Raw genomic sequence first — 20,594 nt, forward strand, 5'->3', positions numbered from 1 at the left:
ACAGCTGAGCAGTTAGAGTTCTCCTCTTAATGTTTGGAAAGTTGGGTAACATGTCAGGATTGGGTGCACTTGAAAATGTCAGAAGGTTCCAGGGAGTAGTCTGTCATGGGTGGAAACATGTTCTTTCCCACATCTTAGCTCTGACTGCCTCCCTAACTCAGCCCCAAGCTCCTGTGCAGGGTGCAAAGTTGTAGTCCCCATAAGAGGGAGTGTCCCCTCAGGAGGGAGTATCCCCTCAGGAGGGAGTATCCCCTCAGGAGGGAGTATCCCTCAGGTGGGAGTATCCCCTCAGGAGGGAGTATCCCTCAGGTGGGAGTATCCCCTCAGGTGGGAGTATCCTCTCAGGAGGGAGTGCCCATGGGGTTATTTGGAAACCTCGATCCTTGACCTCTTTCTTTCCCTCTCTCCTAGGTGTTGAGCAGTCTCCCTTAGAGCTTTAGAAGCTGAATGGACTGAACATGAAGAGCTTGAAAGCCAAGTTCAGGAAGAGCGACGTAAGTACATGGGGAGGCACACACGATGCCTGGAGGGACCGGGAGGTCAGAAACAGCCTCCACTCCTACTGCTGAGGCGCGAGGCTGGGCAGCCACAGCCAGTGTCCCCGGCCCAGCTCCGGTGGCTTTCGGGAATGGCCAGCTCTAGGTTCCTTGCTGTGTGTGTGTACAGCGTTCCAAAAGGACATTTAAATCCCTGGGGGCTGGGCCTAGGAAAGAAAGGAACGGATTGCACATCTTGAGGAAAGAAATCAGTAACAACCTCGGCATTTCTAAAGTCCCCCAAATCCGATTTGTAGAGGAAGCTGGTCTTAGGAGGTGGTTGAAGAATTAGATCTGAGCACGGTTCGCGGTGAGCCTTCTGGACTTCCTGTCAGGGCTTTTATGGTAAAAACAATATCTGGTGCTGCTTTACCTTCACTCCCGCTGAATTCCTGGGCTTCTTCCTCATTTGTTGTTCATCGTAAGCGCCTCTGGATAGGAGGAGGCCACTGTGATGTCAGCGTGTGAAACGGCTCCCGGAGGAGGAAACGGAGAGACAGAGCATAGCAGCGGGTATGCACAATGCTGTCTCAACAGTGCTGCCTCACAAACCCTGCTGAAACCCCAGCTTTGCGTGAGCTGCATTCCAGATGCCGCCAGCAGAATTGTGTGGGAGGAATTCATGGGAGGGTTTTGCTGGAATTCTACCTACGTCATTTTCGTGATGGGCTTTCGTGGCTATCCTTTCACATCAGGTAATTAAAGGTGTACCTGGCTTTTATTGCTTTGCCGTGAATTCTGACAGCTCGGCCCAGCCACACACTTTTTTTGTGATTAGTAGAGGCTGTGACTTTTATGGCTAATACACACACACACACACACACACACACACACACACCTCCTCTTGGCTGAAGCTTATCTCCTGAGCTTGCATCATGACAGTAACTTACTGCCCTGATAAGGCCTAAACCCGAGGAGATGCTCGTGGGATGATTGCGGAGCCTTATCTTGCTTGAAGGAGGTCAGGCCTAGAAAGGTTTTTCAGGGAGAAGCTGGCCTCCTCCCCTTCTTCCTTGGCTAACCGGCTCTCAGAATGTGAAGCATCTGGGGCAGGGTCATCCAGCCAGCCTTTGGCCAGAGACAGCCTCGTCATTGACTTCCTTATCCCCCCCACCCCGCCCCGAAACTCCCGCAGCCCCCGCCTCTGCTGGCCACACAACCCTGGAGCCTATAGATCGCCTATAGATTATCTGGCCTTCTGCTCAGAAGGAAGAGGCACTTCAATGGAAAATGCTGCCCAGTTGAGCGGAAATGGATTGGAAAAACGTGTGGCCAGGTTGGCACATGTCTTTCCCATTCCGGGAGGGTCACACCGGCTGAGGGTGCTTGAGCAAGTTGGATCGATCTGGAGTTCCATGTGCCTGCATGGAGGCAGGGGGAGTGAGACACACACACTTCGCGTTGAGACAATTAAGACCTGTGGCTGCAGGGAGGGTGTCACTGGACTCTAGTTCTTAAATGAGAACGGAACTCTTGCCATGATAACATGAGATCACGGTAATAAGACTGCGAAGAGCTCCCGGGGTTTGGCGGCAGAAGGCTCGAGCACTTGGCAGGGCGCGCGGAGGGGAAACGTGAGTGGAGCGAGCTCCGGGGAGGGAGAGAGGAAACTGGTATGATGGGGCCAGAAGGTAGCCAGGGGCTCCCCAAATGCACCCCAGATTGCTTCCAGAGCCACGCTATGGTGCAGCCAGAGGCGGGGATGCAAACCAGAGGGAAAGCCCTTCCAGACCCCGGTTTGCCCCTGAGCCATGTACGTGGCCGTGGCCACGAAGCCTCAGAGTGGCTGCACGGCGGGGGCTCTGCCGGCTCTTAGGGGAACTCATCTCACCTCGCCGTGACCTCGCGTGGTGGGTGTTCTCGTTGGGCTCACTCTGCAGATGAAGCAGCGGAGGCCCGGGGAGGCCCAGGAATGGGTCTGGCTTCTTGGAGTTTTACGTTAGACACCCAACCAGTGGCGGCTTTTGTGACCAAGTCGCCGCTTTCCAGTGCCCAGGTTTCCTGGGAGAACAAATCTGGCTGGGGATTGGATTTTACGAAACAGGATAATCCAGGCCAGTGGTCGGCAAACTGCGGCTCGCGAGCCACCTGTGGCTCTTTGGCCCTTTGAGTGTAGCTCTTCCACAAAATACCACGGCCTGGGTGAGTCTATGTTGAAGAAGTGGCATTAGAAGAAGTTTAAGTTTAAAAAACTTGGCTCTCCAAAGTAATGTCAATCGTTGTATTGACATTTGGCTCTGTGGAAGAATGAGTTTGCCGACCACTGAGCTAGGTGGTCGTTTGAGAAAGCGACTTGGGGCCTGGATGTGTGGCCTTGGGCAAGTCTCTTGCCTTTGCTGAACCTCAAGTTCCTCCTTTGAAAAGTAGAGAAAATATTAGCCTTAAAAAGGTGTTTGAGGACAACTTTTAAAGGCTAATATTTTCTCTCTCTAAAAAAACAAAAGAAGAAGAGATTGTTTTTGTGAAGGGTGAATGTATGTAAAACACACACCTTAGGACCTGGCGGTCAGGAGCTGCTTGGCGAATATTTATCCTTTTCTCTTAGTCGGAAACCTGTGATAAAAAGGGGGATCGGGAAAGCATCTAAGGCACATGTGTCAAACACAAGGCCTGCGGGCCAAATCCAGCCCGCCAGGCCTTGCAATGTGGCCCGCACCGCGCTGTCATCACTGCACTCCGCTGTCAGTTTATGACATTGTCAGTTTATGACTGTTCAGTAAACCATTCGGCCCGCGATTTAGGCTGGATTTTAGATTTTGGCCCCTTCTCTGATTGAGTTCGACACCCCTAATAAGGTCTGGGGGTGGGGGTTGGGGTCGAATCATCTGGTACCCGTTGCTGCCCCTGAAGATCCGGGAAGCTGAGAGCTGGGGGTGGGTCGGGGAGGGAGGCTTGCTTTTCCATGGGCGCCTTTCGGTCTTTCTGTATGTGCACATACGTGTGATCACTGGTTACAGGGAAAGAAAACGTCCAGCAGTTCACGTGCAGTACGTGAGCCCAGTGGTAATCTTCTTTACCCGGAGCAGTGGTCTCTCCCACAGAGTGAACCCGAGCCATCAGCCGTCAGACCTTCCGCTCGCCTCCGTGTGGGCTGAGCGGGGGCTGGAGAAAGGGCTCCTTGTGTTGGCGGGGGGGGGGGGGGGGAGGGCAGTTCTAAGAAGGGACGGCAGCTCCTGCTCGTGCTTTCAGAAAGAAGGCAGGTGACCCTGTGATTGTGTGACCCTGAGATCGCGTTCCAGCCCGCCTGTGCGTGGGGTCGCAGCCTGGCCGGCTCATGGCGCCCAGAGCAAAGCCCAGGAGGGAGGGAGGACACACGGCCCAGAGGAGCCCTGTGCCGGGTGTGTGTGTGTGTGTGTGTGTGTGTGTGTGTGTGTGTGTGTGACGGGGGGCTTCCGGTCCCTCGGCGGCTCCAGGCCCGTCGCGCGGAGAGCAGTCATCGCAGGGTGCTTTCTGGAGCAGCTGCCTCGGACGACCTCCCCGTGAGGGGCAGGCTGACGGAGTGTGACAGGGGAATGACCCCGAGGCTGTGGACCGTGGGTGCACATGTCATGGTCTGGTTGCTTTAACCCCTGAGCATACTGGGGAGCCTGCAGATAACGCCCCGAAGAGCGGTACGAGGCACACACAGGTCCTTCTCCCCGCACTGTCTTTCCCAGGCCCTCTGTGACTTCATCTCGGGCAGCCGTGACCGTGGGTGAGACATGGAGAGAAGGCGGGAGGAAGGAGAAGATGAGAAGCATGGCTCTTGCCTTGCCTCGCTCACAAAGGGCGGCGGGAGGGGGAGAAGCACGTGGAGGAGTAACTAAGGCAGCATTCGGACGGTGTGGAATGCCGGTGTTATAGGGACCGTCCGGATGGGAGAGGCCAGCGGTTCAGTTGTGGGGCCTCCATGGTCAGTGCTGCGGGATTTCAGAGAAGGACGAGTCCCTGGGCGCGGGAGGGCCGGGGAGCTTTCGGAGGGTGAGTTGGGGAGAGGAGAGGAAGGGAGGGCACGGAGCCAGCCATGTAGCTCCGTGGTGACGCCTTAGAGTTCTGCCCTTGACGTGGTCATATTTCAGGGGCCCCGGAGTGTGCCCAGGGCCTGGCTCCGAGGCTTCTAACAAGAACGCTAGGACTGTTTCATCCTCGTTTTAAGAAGGGCGCACTTGACTTTGATGCTTATACAATGAGCACAGAGTCCTAAATCACCGTCATTTATGTCTTTTATGGCCCCAGTTGGAAAGTGAGCGCTTGCCTCTTTCAGTGTCTGCAGCAGCCTGTCCGTGGCTCCATGGAAAAACGAGCTGTCAGCATGGGCAGCGGGGCCAAGCAGGCCGGCTTTCCCGTCGCTAATAAAACGCCCGGCTTCTGGAATTTCTCTGTAAACGCCAGCTTTCGGTGCTGAGAGGGAAACGGGTGGGATTTGAAATGGGGGAAACGGGGTGGAAAGATCTTGGTCACAGATCTTGAGACGGGCCTCGCAGACACGACCGAGGCTTTCGGAGTTGACTTTGTGGGCGTGCGCGTTTAATTGGAGAAAGATTTGTTCCCAATTATGTTTTCCGTTGTAATAGGGAAGCACCGGGCATTCCTTAAAAAAAAAAAAAAAAAAAAAAAAAAAAAAAAAATCAAAGCAGCCAGTTAAAAATGGCTGCTCTGTGAGAGATGGAATTGATGGTATTTTTTTAAAAATATATTTTATTGATTTTTTTTTTACAGAGAGGAAGGGAGAGGGATAGAGACTTAGAAACATCGATGAAAGAGAAACATGGACCAGCTGCCTCCTGCACACTCCCTATTGGGGATGTGTTTGCAACCAAGGTACATGCCGTTGACCGGAACCGAACCTGGGACCCTTCAGTCCGCAGGCCAACGCTCTATCCATTGAGCCAAACCGGTCAGGGCTGATGGTGTTCTTGATGCAGCAGCCATTAAGGGGTGCAGCCTTCAGCCGAGACATGCACACGCCCCGTGGACCCCGAGGAACCAGAGGCATCCTGCTCGGTCAGGTGCTTGAACTCCCTGCCTTTTGACGGAGCAGCTCTCATGAAGGCCAATAATTGACATCTCTGCCAACGTATTTTATTTTCTAGAAGATTTAGTCCTTTCCAATAAGTTCTTTTTAAAAAAATATATTTTATTGATTTTTTACAGAGAGGAAGAGAGAGGGATAGAGAGTTAGAAACATCGATGAAAGAGAATCATCGACCAGCTGCCTCCTACACACCCCCTCCTGGGGATGTGCCCGCAACCAAGGTACATGCCCTTGACCGGAACCAAACCCGGGACCTTTCAGTCCACAGGCTGACGCTCTATCCACTGAGCCAAACTGGTTTCGGCTCTAATAAGTTCTTACATGTACCCAACCCTCCCTCCCCTCCCCAACCTCTCTTCCCACCCCCCACTCCCACGCGCATGCACACACACACACACACACACACACACACGGGAACACGGGAGTGTTGGAAACCCAAGAGTGCCTGTTGACAGCGGGGCCTTGGCCTGGCCTATTGTGACGCTCAGCCCCGTTGTCTGAGGCTGATGTCAGGCTGCATCGGGGGGACCTTACGGGGAGAGGCAGGAGCCTCAGCTCCGGGGAGGCACCGGCAGGTCTGGGTCACGCCACATGCTTTCCGGGCCTTGTCAGCCTCCTTCCACGGGGCATGTGTGTGCTGCCGGCCTCACCTTGCTAACTCTCAGGGCGCCGGGATGTGGACCGGGCTGCTCCGACAATAGGTGCCTGTTGTCTCGCGGCTCTGGCGGCTGGAAGTTGGGGACCGAGGTGTTGGCGGGGTTGGTTCTTGGCACGGCTGTGAGGGTGGACCTGCCCGGGCCTCCCCCAGCTGCTGCTGGTTCGCTGGCAATCCTGGCTTGTAGGGCGTCAGCCCGATCTCTGCCTTCATCTCCGCATGGTGCCCTGTCTTCCAGTCCCCCTTTTCCAAAGGGCACCAGCCCGACTGGATGAGGGCCCCCTCTGCCGACCTCCTTTTAGCTCCACTGCCTCCGTAGAGACCCCGTCTCCACATCAGGTCGTGTGCTGAGGATGTAAGGCTTCAAGTTTTGTCTGGGCCAGGGGCACCATTCAGCCCCAAACCCCCTGCCTTCCTCCCAGAGCAGGTTCCTCAAGCCCTGGCTCCCCCCACCTAGCACGCTCACCATGGGCTTCAGCTCCCGGGGGCTGTCTCAGTGTCGGATGGAGGAGACCAGAACACCGCAGAGTTTCAGCGGTGACCCTGAAGTAGCAGGAGCGAGCACGCACTGCCCGCTGACCTGCGACCCCAGAAGTGAGAGGGGCTCTCACGGACTGAATGCTTACCCTGTGCCGGGCACTGCACCGGGCCTCAGTGTGCCCTCTGTCACGGGACGTTGACAAACTTGACCCAGGAAAGAGTGCTGTTATCATAGCGGTTCCAGAGGAAGACATTCAAGGCCGAGGGAAGGGAAGTCATTTGGCCAGTCACACACGTGATAAATGGCAAAGGAACCGGAACCCGGGGCTTGCCACCAGCCTCCCTCTTTAACCAAGGCACACGCTTGCTGCCACAGGGCATCCGCATTCCTGAATCCAAAGCTTCAAACGGAATCAAGTCAGTTCTGCCCTCTGGTCCTCAGTGCGGAGAGCCAGGCAATGGTTTCATGTCATGTGGAGTGCTGTCCGAGTGGCCACGCTCACCAATATCGCTGTCCTTCCCCGGGACAGGGGCAGGCTGGGGAACCCTGGAAGCTAAATGCACTTCAGACTTAAGTAAGAGCCAATGCGACTGCTGCTCTTCCACCAGAGCTACCAGAACCTCTGCTCCTGCATGGAGCTCACTGGGCCCCAGCTTCTTTCTAGCTCCCCTCCACCCTGATTCCAGGAATTCTTGGTCAAACCTGATTCCACCCGGCTGCGGGGGAGGCCCATGTGAAACTCGGCATCTGGCACCTACACGTGGGAAATCTGCTCCTCTGCAGGCAGTGAATCATCTAGGTTATTACCTCTTATCTCTCTCCCCCTGAATTAATTACCTCCTACTAATCATTTCAAACTGTTGCTGGCCTTGGCATTTTCTGTTTTTGCAAATTCTTCTATGTAACGTCTCCCAGGGAGCTAAGTAGAAATCGCTTCTGAGTTTGTTCTGGTGAGGTTTTCTGCTGGGTTTCGACTCCGAGGTCTTTGCTACAGAAAGGCGGTTCTTTCCATCGATGTGACTACAGGTGTCAGCATCCGCCCAAGGCCAGCTGTGTCTGTGAAGACGACATTAGTGGCTAGCTTTGGCTTTCCCGGTGTTTGCGTCCCTGCCTCCTTTTAAACAAGGGAAGTCAGCCTATGTTGATCAGCTTGATTGCCCAGTTATTGGTTTTATCGCATTAATGAAGTCATTTTCACTTTTTGGGAAGCACTGCCTGGAGAGATTTTATTTTTCCTTTTCTCCTGAGGGCAGATGATCGGATGGTCTTGGATCCCTCCTTCCTCCTGGGCTGTCCAGCGGGCTCGCTGGTTGGGGAGAATAGAGATTGAAAATGGGGGAAGAGAAGGAAAGAAAAAGGGTCCACATCTCCTTGGCTGGGTGTATACGTGGGTGCATTGCCCAGCGCTGAGGCTGTTTCTGTGGCAGTGATTCCAACTTGGCTACATTTGTGGGGGGGTTTTCATGGGAGTCCGTGTGACCTCAGGAAGCCGTCCATACTTCGAAGGGGTGTGTCATGACTGAGCAGCCGCACGCTCCTCCTGTGAGGTCCCAGTGGGCATGTTTATGGAGATACAGGATAAGCTATTATAACAAAACACCTGAAGTCAAATAATATAGAGGTTGTTTTCTTCTCGAGAAAAAGTTTCAAGCACGTGAGGGCCAGCGGGACAGCATTGCTCCGTAGATTCAGCCAGGACCCAGGTCCCTCTGCGATGCCCTCTGCTGCCCTCCAGAGCTGCACCGGGCGTTGCTGTGACCAGTCACCCCACGTGGCCTTGAAGAATTGAAATGTGGCGAGTCCAAAGGGAGATGTTCTATAAGAATAAAACACACACCAGTTTTCAAAGATTTAACATCCCCCTCCAAAGAGTAAGACATCTTAATGATTTTTTTATATTTACACATTGCAGTATTCATATTCTGGACATGTTGGGTTATATAACTATGTTAAAGTTAACTCCACCTATTCCTTTTAATTTTTCTAATTAAAACTTCAAAATAACTTAAGCCTCGCATTAAAATTCTTTTGGACAGTGCTGGTCTGGGGTGTTGTTCATGGAACTGACTGGAACTTGGGCACATGGCCCTACCTAGCTGCAAGGGAGTCAGGGAAACATCTTCTCTCCCTGGCACCCATGAAACCAGGTAACCCTCCAGGGGAAGGAGGGATGGATACTGAAGATGAGCTCAGTGGTAGGGGTTGAATTGCCACCCTCCCCTCAGAAGATATATTGAAGTCCTACCTCCTTGTACCTTTGAAAGTGACCTAATTTGGGAGTAGGGTCTTTACAGAGGAAATCAAATTAAAATGAGGTCATTAAGGGGACTCTAACCCAGTATGACCGGTGTCCTTAGGAAAGGTGGACATTTGGACACAGGCCAACAGGCTCAGAGGGGAAACTACGTGAAGAGTCAGGGAGAATGTAGCAGGAGGTGCAAGCAGAGATCTGGGTGTCGTAGCTATAAGCCGAGGAACTCTCAGGAGGGCCAGCAAACCACCAGCAGCTGGGCAAAGGGCCTGGAGCAGACCCTTCCTCACAGCACTCAGAAGGAACCAACCCTTGGGACACCTTGATCTTGGACTCCCAGCTTCCAGAGCGGCGAGACAGGCATTTCTGTTGTTTGACCCACCCAGTTGGTGGTGCTTGATCGGGACAGCCTTAGGAAACGAATACGTGTAGCTGCTGGCAGTTTCCACAATGAGTCTCATCCGAGCGTGGGAGGACCAAGAAGTGCCAGATGCTGTTGGCTTCATTAGTTGTATCCCAGAAGGGAATATTGGCCCAGTTCCCCCTGTCCCGGGCGGATGCCCATTGCAGCGTGCTGATGAGGGGGAAGGTAAGTGCCTTTTCCGCGTTCGAGATGGAAACCGCTCCTGAGTGTTACCCGCTGGTGACATTAGGTGATCCTGAGCCTTTTCCTTTTCATCCAGGAATAGTCAGGGGACCTGGTTGGATAGGATGCGGGTTAACTCCATTCTCAGTCATCATTTTGGGATTGCTCACACGGATAGGGATTGGGATGAGTTGGTCCCACAGCTTCATACCAAGGCTTGGGGCTGATACCAGGCTTGGAAGGGTACACGACAGACTTAGTTATAGGTTACCTTGGGGTGTGTGTATTCAGTCAACGCGCATCCTACAAAATTGTGAAATATGAAGATTCTTAATTGTATCAACTTTATTGGAAGATCTATGCTAGTTTGACTCTAAAATCGTGGGGCTTAGGATTCTCAGCAAAACATTAGATTTGTTGCAAAAAACAAACATCAAACAAACAAACAAACAAACAAAACTCACCAAAACCCACACCTTAAAATAGTGGCATTCCACTTCCCAGACGTAGAGCTTTATTACTGGGACCTACGATGGCACCACTTCTTTCTGTTGCCGCATTCCCTCCCGATTCATGCTGGGTTCGTTGTCGGTTATTTTCTACCACTGACGCCGGCCAGGCCCTGTCTCTCTCTGTGTGCTTGTGCTGTTGGGTATTTGAACCCAAATGCAGGCACTGTCTTGGCTAAGTTTTGTTAGTTAAATGTGTTAACTGTAATTTTGTTCGGTAAATATATTGCTCTGATTTTTGCATCCTTTTAAATTCTGACTCTTAAATTGAGTTATCCACAAACCTGGTAGGCATCCCTAATTATTCCCACTCATTGATGAGTGTATTGAACAGCTTCGCCTTCAGATAGAAATTTCGACACAGACCAACAACTTTACAGTACAGTTATTACATATGTAGTATGTGTGTGACATTGTCACATATTTTATACATATATATGCCATCTAATGATTTGTGTCCTTCCAAATGGGCAGCGCTTCAATCCTCATTCCTTGGGGTCTGGTTCTAGCTCAGCAGTTACACTGTTCCTCACCCTGTTTTCTCTCTTGTCCCAGTTCTGTCTCTTCTTACCTCTGTGCTGTTGGGCAAGTCTCATAATCGCTCTCATTCTTGGTTTCCTTATCTGTAAGTTAGTGAGACGCTGTGATTAACATGCATGAAGCAGTTAAAGCAACACAAGGCTTGTGCCATCCCAAACCAAGCCCAGAGTCCAGGCCACAAACACCATGGGGGTTTAAAGAGGGCCTCCGAGAAGAGTGTCAGTTGGGGCGGGCATACTGATGGGGCAGGGTGGGGTTAGCAGAGGAAACCAGTGCTGGTGAGGGGAGGTCAGGGGTAGAGGGGAGGGGAGGGCGTGCAGTGACAAGGGAGGTGCCCATGAGAAGGTAGCGGGCCATGAAGCCAGAGGGGGGGTGCACTCCTCTGCCCCGCATGGAAGCTGGGGCGGGTGGGGCAGGGGACCTGCGAGGGCGCACTGGAGAGTGCGCTGTGGGCAGCAGGTGGATTCGGGGTTTTGAGAGGGAGCGCAGAGAAGAGGGCTAGGACCCGGGCCAAGGCCAGGGTGGCGGCTGCTCGGGGCGGGGAAGGATGTGGTGCTTGGCGTGGGCGTGGGGTGAGGAGCAGGGAGGAAATCAGATTCCTGCTGATACGCGGAGGCCACGGCCTGCGCGGGGCGTGCCAGCCCGTGGCCGTGCCCTTCATCTCCTGAGAGAGCGGGCGTGGGCTTCTGATTGCGCTTGCCACTCCACAAGCAACTCGGTGGGAGGAGACATTAGGAAAGGAGAGAGAGAGAGAGAGAGAGAGAGAGAGAGAGAGAGAGAGAGAGAGAGAGAGAGGGAGGAGAGAGGGAGAGGGAGAAGGAGAGGGAGAGGGAGAGAGAGGGAGAGAGAGAGAGAGAGAGAGAGAGGGAGAGAGAGAGAGAGAGAGAGAGAGAGAAGTGCATGTGAATGCTAAATAAATATTCTCCAAACCTTCCCTTCTTTCTTAATCAAACAGAGAGAGAGAAAGAGAGAGAGGAAGTGAGTATCTGTTTGATTAAGAAAGAAGGGAAGGTTTGGAGAATATTTATTTAGCACTCACATGCACTTCTGTGTGTGCCAGGTATTATTTTAACAAAGCTAACACATTGGAATGTATTTATTCCTATTAGGGAAGTGCCATTCTTACCCCATTTCACAGATGAGAAGACTGTGACAGAGTAACTGGCTGTTCTGGAGGAGGGAGCCCCGGACCAAGCTGCCAGGGCTCTGAGCGGGGAGGGCGGCTGTCCCCTGCCCCACCCCTCTCTCCGGTGCTTTGCCGGAAATCTTCGGGGTTCTTTGGCTTAAAGATGCATCACCAGGTCTCTGTCTGCATCTTCCCCCGGCATTCTCCTGTGTGGGCCTCTCTGTCCAGAGTTCCCCTCTTCACAAGGACACCGGTCATATTGCTATTGAGGGATCACACGGGTGAGCTCCCGTTTCACTGGTGGGAGTGGGTTCTTGGGGCGCCACTGGAGTGGCACTCGGGCGCTCCCGCAGAAGGACGGGATGCGGGGAAAGGCCTTGCTTCCGTGGAGCTGTGTGCCTCGGATTGTGAAGTCCCGTTGTCCTGAAACCCGTCCTGGAAGATGTACAGCTGGGGCTTCCGTAGAAGCCAAAGCAAAACGGGGGCCCCGAGTTCCGTTCCCTGGGGTAGTGACGTCCTGGGGAGCGTCAGGCTGCACGCAGCCCATCATCCACTGTGCGGCCCCACAGGGCCCTGAGCACGTGGGCGAAGGCAGGCATGGGAGCCCCCACTAGTCAGGAGCTAGGTTTAGAGCATTGAAAGAGATAGATAGATAGAGAGAGAGAGAGAGAGGGGGGCCGCACTTCTTTGTCCAGGAGTTCAGTCTGTCAGATTTTGAGCCCTTGCCGTGGCCGGGCCTATTTTGGCCGCTGACTGGCTCCCAGGTGTGAGGACAGATAAGCATTTCCCCGTGTCACCCGCACCTCCTGGCAGGCGCCCACTGTCCCGTCCTTCCCCCGGCTGTGGGGGTGGACGGAGATGATGCCCACTGAATACCCTCCAGCGCTGTGTGAACGCATGCCTACAGCATCTCGTCTCCCCTTTGCTCCTTCCTGCCAATATTAATAACCAGGCTCTTCACGCTATCAGGCCTGGATGCGGGGCCCGCCTTTCTCCAGAATAACTTGATCTTCACTAATTACAGCGCCCCTATCTCTAAATAACGTCACCTTCTGAGGGGCTGGAGGGTACGGCCTGGAACAGATGAATCACGGGCAGACACAGGCCAACCCGTGGCACGCGTCCAGATCTGCCCGGTGAGGTGGGAAGCCGGACTCTGGCTCCCGGAGCCACGCCTTCACCACAAGGAGGCGGCTGCTGGTGGGCACAGGCGTTTGCAGGTGCATGCTGGGGGGACACCCCAGGTTCTCGCCCAGCGCCCAGAGGCCTGGACCCAGCTTTCCAACCCTCCCACGTTCCCAGCGGCCGCTGAGCGAGGACTTTGACCGCAGCATGCTTCGGCACAGCCCAGGCTCGCAGAGATCCCTGGGAGCCGCTGGTGCCCAGAGCGGGGGTGGGGGGGGGGGAGGGGGCAGGGGAGGGATCTGGAAAGCAAAGCGGTTAGACCTGTTTGGGGAGAGGAGGACCTGGAATGCAAATCGGGACCTGACACTTCAGGAATGTTTGCAGGGCTCTCTGTGTTTGCAATATCAGAAGGGCATGGCTCAGCCAGGCTGGCTGTGCTTCTGAAGGTTCCGGGCACAGCCGTCCCCTGGGTGGTGGCTTTGGCCCCGGGACAGGCCTGAGGGCGCTGGCTGTGCCCTGGGAGTAGCTGGGGGCGGGGCGCGGGGTAAGCTCCGCGGTGTGTTCAGCAGGCGGGCGTGTCCCGCAGGCCTGGGAGTCTGCTCCTGTGGGTCCTGCCCTTCCCAGTGTACTGGATGCCGCCCTCCCCCCACCAGGAGCGTGGATCGAGGTGGCAGGTGGCAGTGTGGGTCCTGGGGGGCAGGATGAGATCATCATCCCTGCTCTGTCTGCGGCATCCAGGTGGAATGAATGAAGGACTGAGGGCAGCAGGCACTGTGTAGAATGAATGAAGGACTGAGGGCAGCAGGCGCTGTGTGGAATGAATGAAGGACTCAGGGCAGCAGACACTGTGTGGAATGAATGAATGAGGGCACCAGGCACTGTGTGGAATGAATGAATGAAGGACTGAGGGAAGCAGGCACTGTGTGGAATGAATGTGTGAGTGAAGGACTGAGGGCAGCAGGCCCTGTGTGGAATGAATGAAGGACTCAGGGCAGCAGACACTGTGTGGAATGAATGAATGAGGGCACCAGGCACTGTGTGGAATGAATGAATGAAGGACTGAGGGCAGCAGGCACTGTGTGGAATGAATGAATGAGGGCAGCAGGCACTGTGTGGAATGAATGAATGAAGGACTGAGGGCAGCAGGCACTGTGTGGAATGAATGAATGAAGGACTGAGGGCAGCAGGCACTGTGTGGAATGAATGAATGAAGGACTGAGGGCAGCAGGCACTGTGTGGAATGAATGAATGAGGGCAGCAGGCACTGTGGAATGAATGAATGAAGGACTGAGGGCAGCAGGCACTGTGGAATGAATGAAGGAAGGACTGAGGGCAGCAGGCACTGTGGAATGAATGAATGAAGGACTGAGGGCAGCGTGCAGAGCTGACAGTCCTCTCCCTCCGCCCCTGCCCCCGCTCAGTGTTCACTGCTTTGCAGAGAGCCTTCCCGGTGGCCTCCTTCGGGTGGTCTGACGGATGCCCTCCCGGCCCCTCGCGTTGTGTCACGGCGCGGGACTGGCACTGTGGGGCCTGGCTGTGGGCGCCCCCTGTGTCTCTCTCCCATCCAGGGGGGAGATCGTTTTGTGTCAGTAGCTCGTTAGCTTAAGTGGTCAGAGAGCCACACAAGCCGGGCCAGTCCTGAACGTGGACCTGGGCCGGCTGCTTAGCTGGCCCGTGTTCCATGGGCACACTGGCCTAAATTTAGAACCAGCTCACCGACTGGCATCTGCATCTCTCCGTGGCCATAAAAGGGCCCGAAGGCTACGGATCAGGAACACAGAGCTGCCCTGTCCCAGAACCCTAGCCGCGCCTGGGCCCTGGTGCGGGGCCGGCTGACTCAGCTCATTAGGAGGCGAGAGGCCATCGCTACCCAGGTTTTCACCGTGTGAGTCAGTCAGCCCAAGGTCGTCAGAGATTCTAGGCCACTTGCTCTTATCTGGGGAAGAATACTCCAGAACGGTCACGTGAGCCTCCAGAACCCACAGGGAAAGGACCTTAGCTCATGACCTTCATTTGTGGCCTGAGGTCACGACCTTAGCTCAGGATCTTCGCGAATGCTCGCGGCTCAGAGAACCTTGCAGCCCGTTGCGAACCCTGCTCACACATTCCGTTTCTTTACCACAAACCTGTGTTCCACAAACGGTACGATTGGGTTACCACTGCTGTCATTGCTGGCCCACTTAAGGGAAGCTGCATGAAGAAAATAATCGTGAAGATGGAGTTTTTGTATTACTGTGTATGTTATTGGAAAATGAAGAGTAACCCATGTTTTGGAGGAGTAGGCAAATGAATGATGTTCCATCCATAGCGAAGACAGTTCTAGAGTCATTAAAAATTCCTCATCAGGGCACATGCCTGGGTTGTGGGCTCAATCCCTAGAAGGGGTGTGCAGGAGGCAGCTGATGAGTGATTCTCTCTCATCGTTGATGTTTCTCTCTCTCCCCCTCCCCTCTCTCTTCCGAATTCCCTCTCCGAAATCAATAAAAACATATTTTTAAAAATGTTAAGGTTAAAAATTATGCAGCACTTGGGAAAGTGCATATAATGAATTGTCGAGTGGTTCAAGTTGCAAAATTATAATGCATTATAATTGCAAAAAGTGAAAAACAAACGCATATGCCACATATCGATGCTTCTACTTAAAGGAGGACTGAGGAAATAGGATGGGCAAAAATGTTTAACCTTCAGGCTCTTCTCTATGGCGACACTTTTAAATACATGAGAACGGGAAACCACTTAAGTACATAGTAAAAAAACTGGCTGAGTATATTTTTGGGGTACGTATCACAAAGCCATAAAAACAGACATCTATTCAAGAAAGCTGTTTCGTTTATTAGTAGTATTCAATAATAAGAGCAAGTTCTAAACATATTTGTGATGTTTAGAGTTTCTTCATGTCTTTCTCTTCCTAGAAGAGATTCCGGAATATAAACAGGAGCAAGAGGCCTCCCAGGGCAAATCCCAGCGTTGTGGGCTGAGGGTTATGCAGACGGGAATCCTTCTCTTGCTAACACCACAAGGTTTGACCTCACAAATTTTACCAAAAAGATACATGTGAGCACGTGGGAGGCCCTGGAGGGACCCAGACGAGTGGAGGGGCGCCCAGGAGTAAGCTTCAGGGGTGCAGCAACCTCTGGCGCCCGGGCCCGTGGTTTTGCTCCTTCTGATCCCACAGAAGGAGAAGGCGGCAGTCTGCACATCGGGCACCTGTCCAGCTCCAGTGACCCAGCGGCCTCCACCGAGGTCACTGCATTGCCCCATGGACCGGTTCTTTGGAGAACTTGTAGCAGTGCCTTCCTTCAGGCATTTTCCAGGGTGCGATGCCTGGACCCTCAGCATCCTGGTGCTTTTTTTTTCTTTTCCCCTCCCCCCCCCCCAAATATATTTTATTGAGAGGGATAGAGAGCTAGAAACATCAATGAGAGAGAATCATCCACCAGCTGCCTCCCGCACACCTCCTACTGGGGATGTGCCCGCAACCAAGGTACATGCCCTTGACCGGAACCGAACCTGTGGGACCCTTCAGTCCAACGCTCTATCCACTGAGCCAAACCGGTTTCAGCCTGGGTTCTTATTAGAAATGCAATTCCTGAGCTCCCCCAGATCCACCTGATCGGAAGTTTGGGAGTGGGGCCCAGCAAAGCCCCCTGCTCCAGGCGGTTCTGGTGCAGCCACAGTGTGCGGTTTCCTCTGCTCTGTGAGCCTCACTGCACATGGCAGTCGCCTGGCAGGCTTTTCCAACCGCTCCTGAGGGAGCCACCCCAGAGAGTCAGTCCTATTGTCTCCGGGCTTAACAGCTGGGGTGTCAGGAGGCGTGGTTGGCTCGAGGTGGCATATGTATTACTTGCAGCAAGTGGAGGAGACGGGTTCACGTTAGAAGCTCTGTCTCTCCCGGTGAGGCGTAGCCAGTGCTGTGTCCATAGCTGGTCAGCTGCTGACTTCTTTATGGCTGACCCTACTTACCAGTTTGGTTCCTGTCCAGCTCACCCTGTTTGCGGCTGGTCTGCAAACGCTGTGCTCCATGCTCCCGTGTAGCAAGAAGAGTGTCCGTAAGGGCAGCCCGGCCCCGGGGACTCATGTCCTGCCTGACGCCGTGACAGAGAACATACGTCGCCGCTTCCAGTGAAGCATGTGCAGATGGCACTTGCAGTCACCGTGGGGAGCCGGGCACAGGAGCACGCCCATCCGTGTGCTCTTCCCTGCCTTCCTAAGCTCTGGGAGGGACTGGGCAGCATGATCACCATTGGCTGGGCAGCGTGCTGTGCACAGAAGCCAGAAGCTACCCCCAAGAGTTCAGTCCATGCCTTCGCTCAGCTCAGATTCTGCGTGCTCCACCTACGTCTCTGAGTCTCTCCTCCCTCCGCAGAGGAAGGGGAATTGTAGGGAAGCCCCTCCCTCCCAGGGTGTTGTGAGGACTGGATAAGGGAGGATGTGAGAAATGCTCAGGGTGCTCCCTTCCCCTTTCCAAACACTTCCTTACTCTACCTCAGCTACAGACCTCGTCCGTCAGCATTTCTTCCACGTTTCATTCCGTCGGCTGGGTTTTGTAAGTCTTTTAGATAAGGAAGGGTGACTTCAGCCCCCTGTGGACTGACTTCAGGTCTGTTCACCGCCTGGTTCATACTCTGTTAGAAACAGAGACGCCTCCTCTGTGAGGTGGGCACGGATGTGTCAGGCTCATGTCGTCTCCTGGCACCACCGGCCACGCGCCTGTGAAGCACTTGAAATGTGGCTAGAGCAACAAGGAGCTGAATTTTTAGGTTTCATTTATTTTAATACATTTAAATGTAGCCCTGGCCGGTGTTCCTCAGTGGTTAGAGCATCAGCCTGTGCCATGAGGTGCCGTGGGTGTGAATGCCTGTCAGGGCATGTACCTGGGTTGCATGTTCCACCCCTGGCCATGGTTGGGGCACGTGCAGGAGGCAACCCATCCATGTTCCTCTCTCATACGGATTTTTTTTTTCTTTCTCTCTCTTCCTCTCCCCCTTCCTCCTGCCCGTCCACGCTTTCTAAAAATCAATGGGAAAAAATATCCTTGGGTGAGGCTTAACAAAAAAACAAATTAAAATTTTTAAGTAGAGACTCTATTCAAATATTGGAAAAGTTGAACACAACTTGAATATGTGAATTTCTTTTTTCCAAGTGTAAATTTCACGAAATCTAAATACACGCCAAGTATTTGCAATAATATGTAGGGTCGGAATTGAGATGTGATGTACGTATGCGGGGTTTTGAACCCTTGGTATGACACAAGAATGTAAAACACCCTCCTGGTAGTTTTCATGTTGATTCCATGCTGAGATGATAATATTTGGCTGGGTTCTATAAAATACCATAAATAATTTCATCTGCTTCTTTTGACTTCTTCAAAAAGTGGCTATCAAAAAAAAAAAAAAAAAAGAAAGAAAGAAAGAAAAGAAAAAAAGTTGGTTATCAAAACACATAAACGGGCTTGCGTTGCATTTCTCTTGGATGGTGCTGTTAGACCCTGTCATGGAAACAAAAAAATGGAAAAAGGAAATCTCACGCCTGTGAGACTGTCAAGTCACCTCCGCCATTCCTACAGTTGGGTCCGCGTGTTCACGCGTGGGGACTGTCAGCCACGAAGGTCCTCCTTTGTGGGACCCTCTTGCAGCCACTTTCCCTGTCCCCTTTGAGCGGCAGACGGGCTCAGTTTGATAAGTGACATCCTGCTGCATTTTTCACTTTGCCTGCCCCCTGAACTGAAGGGGAATTTGAGCCGCCGCCGCCGGTTGAACGGCGCTGACCTCAGTAAGCCCGTGTTTGTAACGCTGGGATCTGGGCTGTGGTGTGTGTTGTCCGAGCGTGCCCTCGCCGCACAGGAATGCAGTTGTTTTTCCCTGTCCATACAAGGGAGCTGCCATTCCTGGAACTCGGCTTTATAACCACTTCCTTATTTTTGCAATGCCTCCTGTCATACTTTTCAAAGAGGGCCGTGACCCCACATAATTCATCCTTCTCCTTGAAATGCTAGATCTCATTCCGCAGCTGCGGCTCCATCTGACCCCGGGATGTGTTTATCTTCCCATGTTCACAGCTACTCATTCAGCGAGCACAGTGAAGACTTCTTAGACGGTAAACGTACATGTCATGTCACTTTCCGCCTTCACGTGGTTCTTCTTGTACTTGGTGGCCCTCACCCCCACAATGTCTCAGGCTGAGTAATGGACTCGAGTCTGATGTTTGGACACGGATGTGGACAATTTGAAGATAATACTTAAGCCTGGCCGGTGTTGCTCAGTGGTTAAGCATCGGCCCAGGGGGAGACAGTTTGATTCTCGGTCAGGGCACATGCCTGGGATCTGGGCTCAATCCCGGTAGAGGGTGTACAGGAGGCAGCTGATCCATGATTCTCTCTCATCATCGATGTTTCTGTCTCTCTTTCTCTCCTATGAAATCAATAAAGACATTAAAAAAAAAAGAAAAAAAAAGATAAAGCTTGAGCGGTGGGATTCCGGAAGCAGTTTTCACTTCAGGAGAACACTGCCCTGTGTGGGCCCGTGGTGCAGTCATGCTCTGCTGCCCGCTGCAGGTTTTCCCCTGATCTGGCCGCTCCGCTCCTGGCTCTGTTACCGCAGGCACGCATTTCTCCGCCGGGAGGCCAGCCAGGTTACCCGGCCATCGGATGGGCACAGAGGTAGTGCGTGGGCCCCTCTGCACACGTGGTTCTTTGACCTTGAACTCGGGAGTGAGATTGCATTTCTTGAGAAATAACCTCTCTCCACTCCAGAAAAGCAGTAACTCAATCAAGACCTCCGACTCTCTGCACCCGGCCCCTGTCCATTAGAACCCATTAAGCGATGATAAGTGTGTAAAACAGGAGGCAGAGAGGCAGAGAGGCAGAGAGGCTGGGTCAGCATCATGCCGTTTCTTCCGGGCGGTGCCAAGAGCTGGCAGGAGACTCTGTGGCCAGAACCGCGGGCTGCGTGCGCTGATCTTAGCCCCGAGACTCCCCCCGTAAGCGCCCCTCCCCGGTTCCACGTGGGTAAGTAAGATGCTCTGACACTCAGGAAGCTTTAAAGGGCAGTATTTCCTGTTCGGGTCTCCTCCCAGCCCCGTGCACCCATCCTGTTCTGGGCCACTAGTGATGGCTTCTGAAGAGTCAGAGAGCCGCACCTGTGTTTCCCTGCAGTCCCCCGGGCGTGTGGGAGGGAATGTGATTGCAATAGAGGTGGAAGCCCCCTCAGGACCCAGTCCGAATGCCTCCTCTCCTGCCTGTTGCCCATGAGAAAGGTGCCGTGTTCTCTGTCCTAATGAAGAATGAATAGGGAGGAAGAGCGTGGTCCTGCGTGGACAGGGATGGGAATGACCTTCCCGTGGAATACGCAGCCTTTCTGCGTGTTTCCCTCAGCACAGAGCGGAGCTGTAGACAGGAACCTCCACGGCTCTGTCCTCTTCGAGGGGAAAGCAAAGCTCTGAGACACGGGAAAGGAGACAGACATTGAGATGGGGCGGGAGAGAGCAAGAGGGAGAGGAGGAGGAGGAAGAAAGGGCCCCTTATATCTGGAGCGGCTGCCGAGTTAGGAATTTGTCTTTGTTTCTGAAGTGACTTAAGGAAAGGTTATCTTGTAAAAAAAAAAAAAATGAGGCAGTGTCAAGGCCAAGCTGCTCTGAGTTTTATCTGCATATAATTGAAGATAAAATTCAATATACTCCTTAGAACCACAATGAAGTAAAACAGCTACGCAGGGAGAAAGAACTGTTTTTAAGAAGTTGGCAAAGTGCTGACTGTGCACCCATGTCAGTTGTT

The 20,594-nt window shown here is 53.2% G+C and overlaps 1 protein-coding gene across 3 annotated transcripts in view; it reads left to right on the forward strand.

Moving 5' to 3' along the window:
• Positions 1 to 20,594, forward strand: part of RAI14 (retinoic acid induced 14) — a 111,512-nt gene that overhangs the window by 16,300 nt on the left and 74,618 nt on the right. For all 3 annotated transcript variants that reach the window (XM_084881892.1, XM_084881893.1, XM_084881894.1), the window contains exon 2: positions 412 to 494. In XM_084881892.1, coding sequence (XP_084738018.1) covers positions 459 to 494 — 36 coding nt within the window. In that variant the 5' untranslated portion in view covers positions 412 to 458. The remainder of the gene's footprint in view (positions 1 to 411; positions 495 to 20,594) is intronic.

The sequence above is a fragment of the Pipistrellus hanaki genome, assembly GCF_964339955.1.
Source record: "Pipistrellus hanaki genome assembly, chromosome: 4".
NCBI lineage: Eukaryota > Metazoa > Chordata > Mammalia > Chiroptera > Vespertilionidae > Pipistrellus > Pipistrellus hanaki.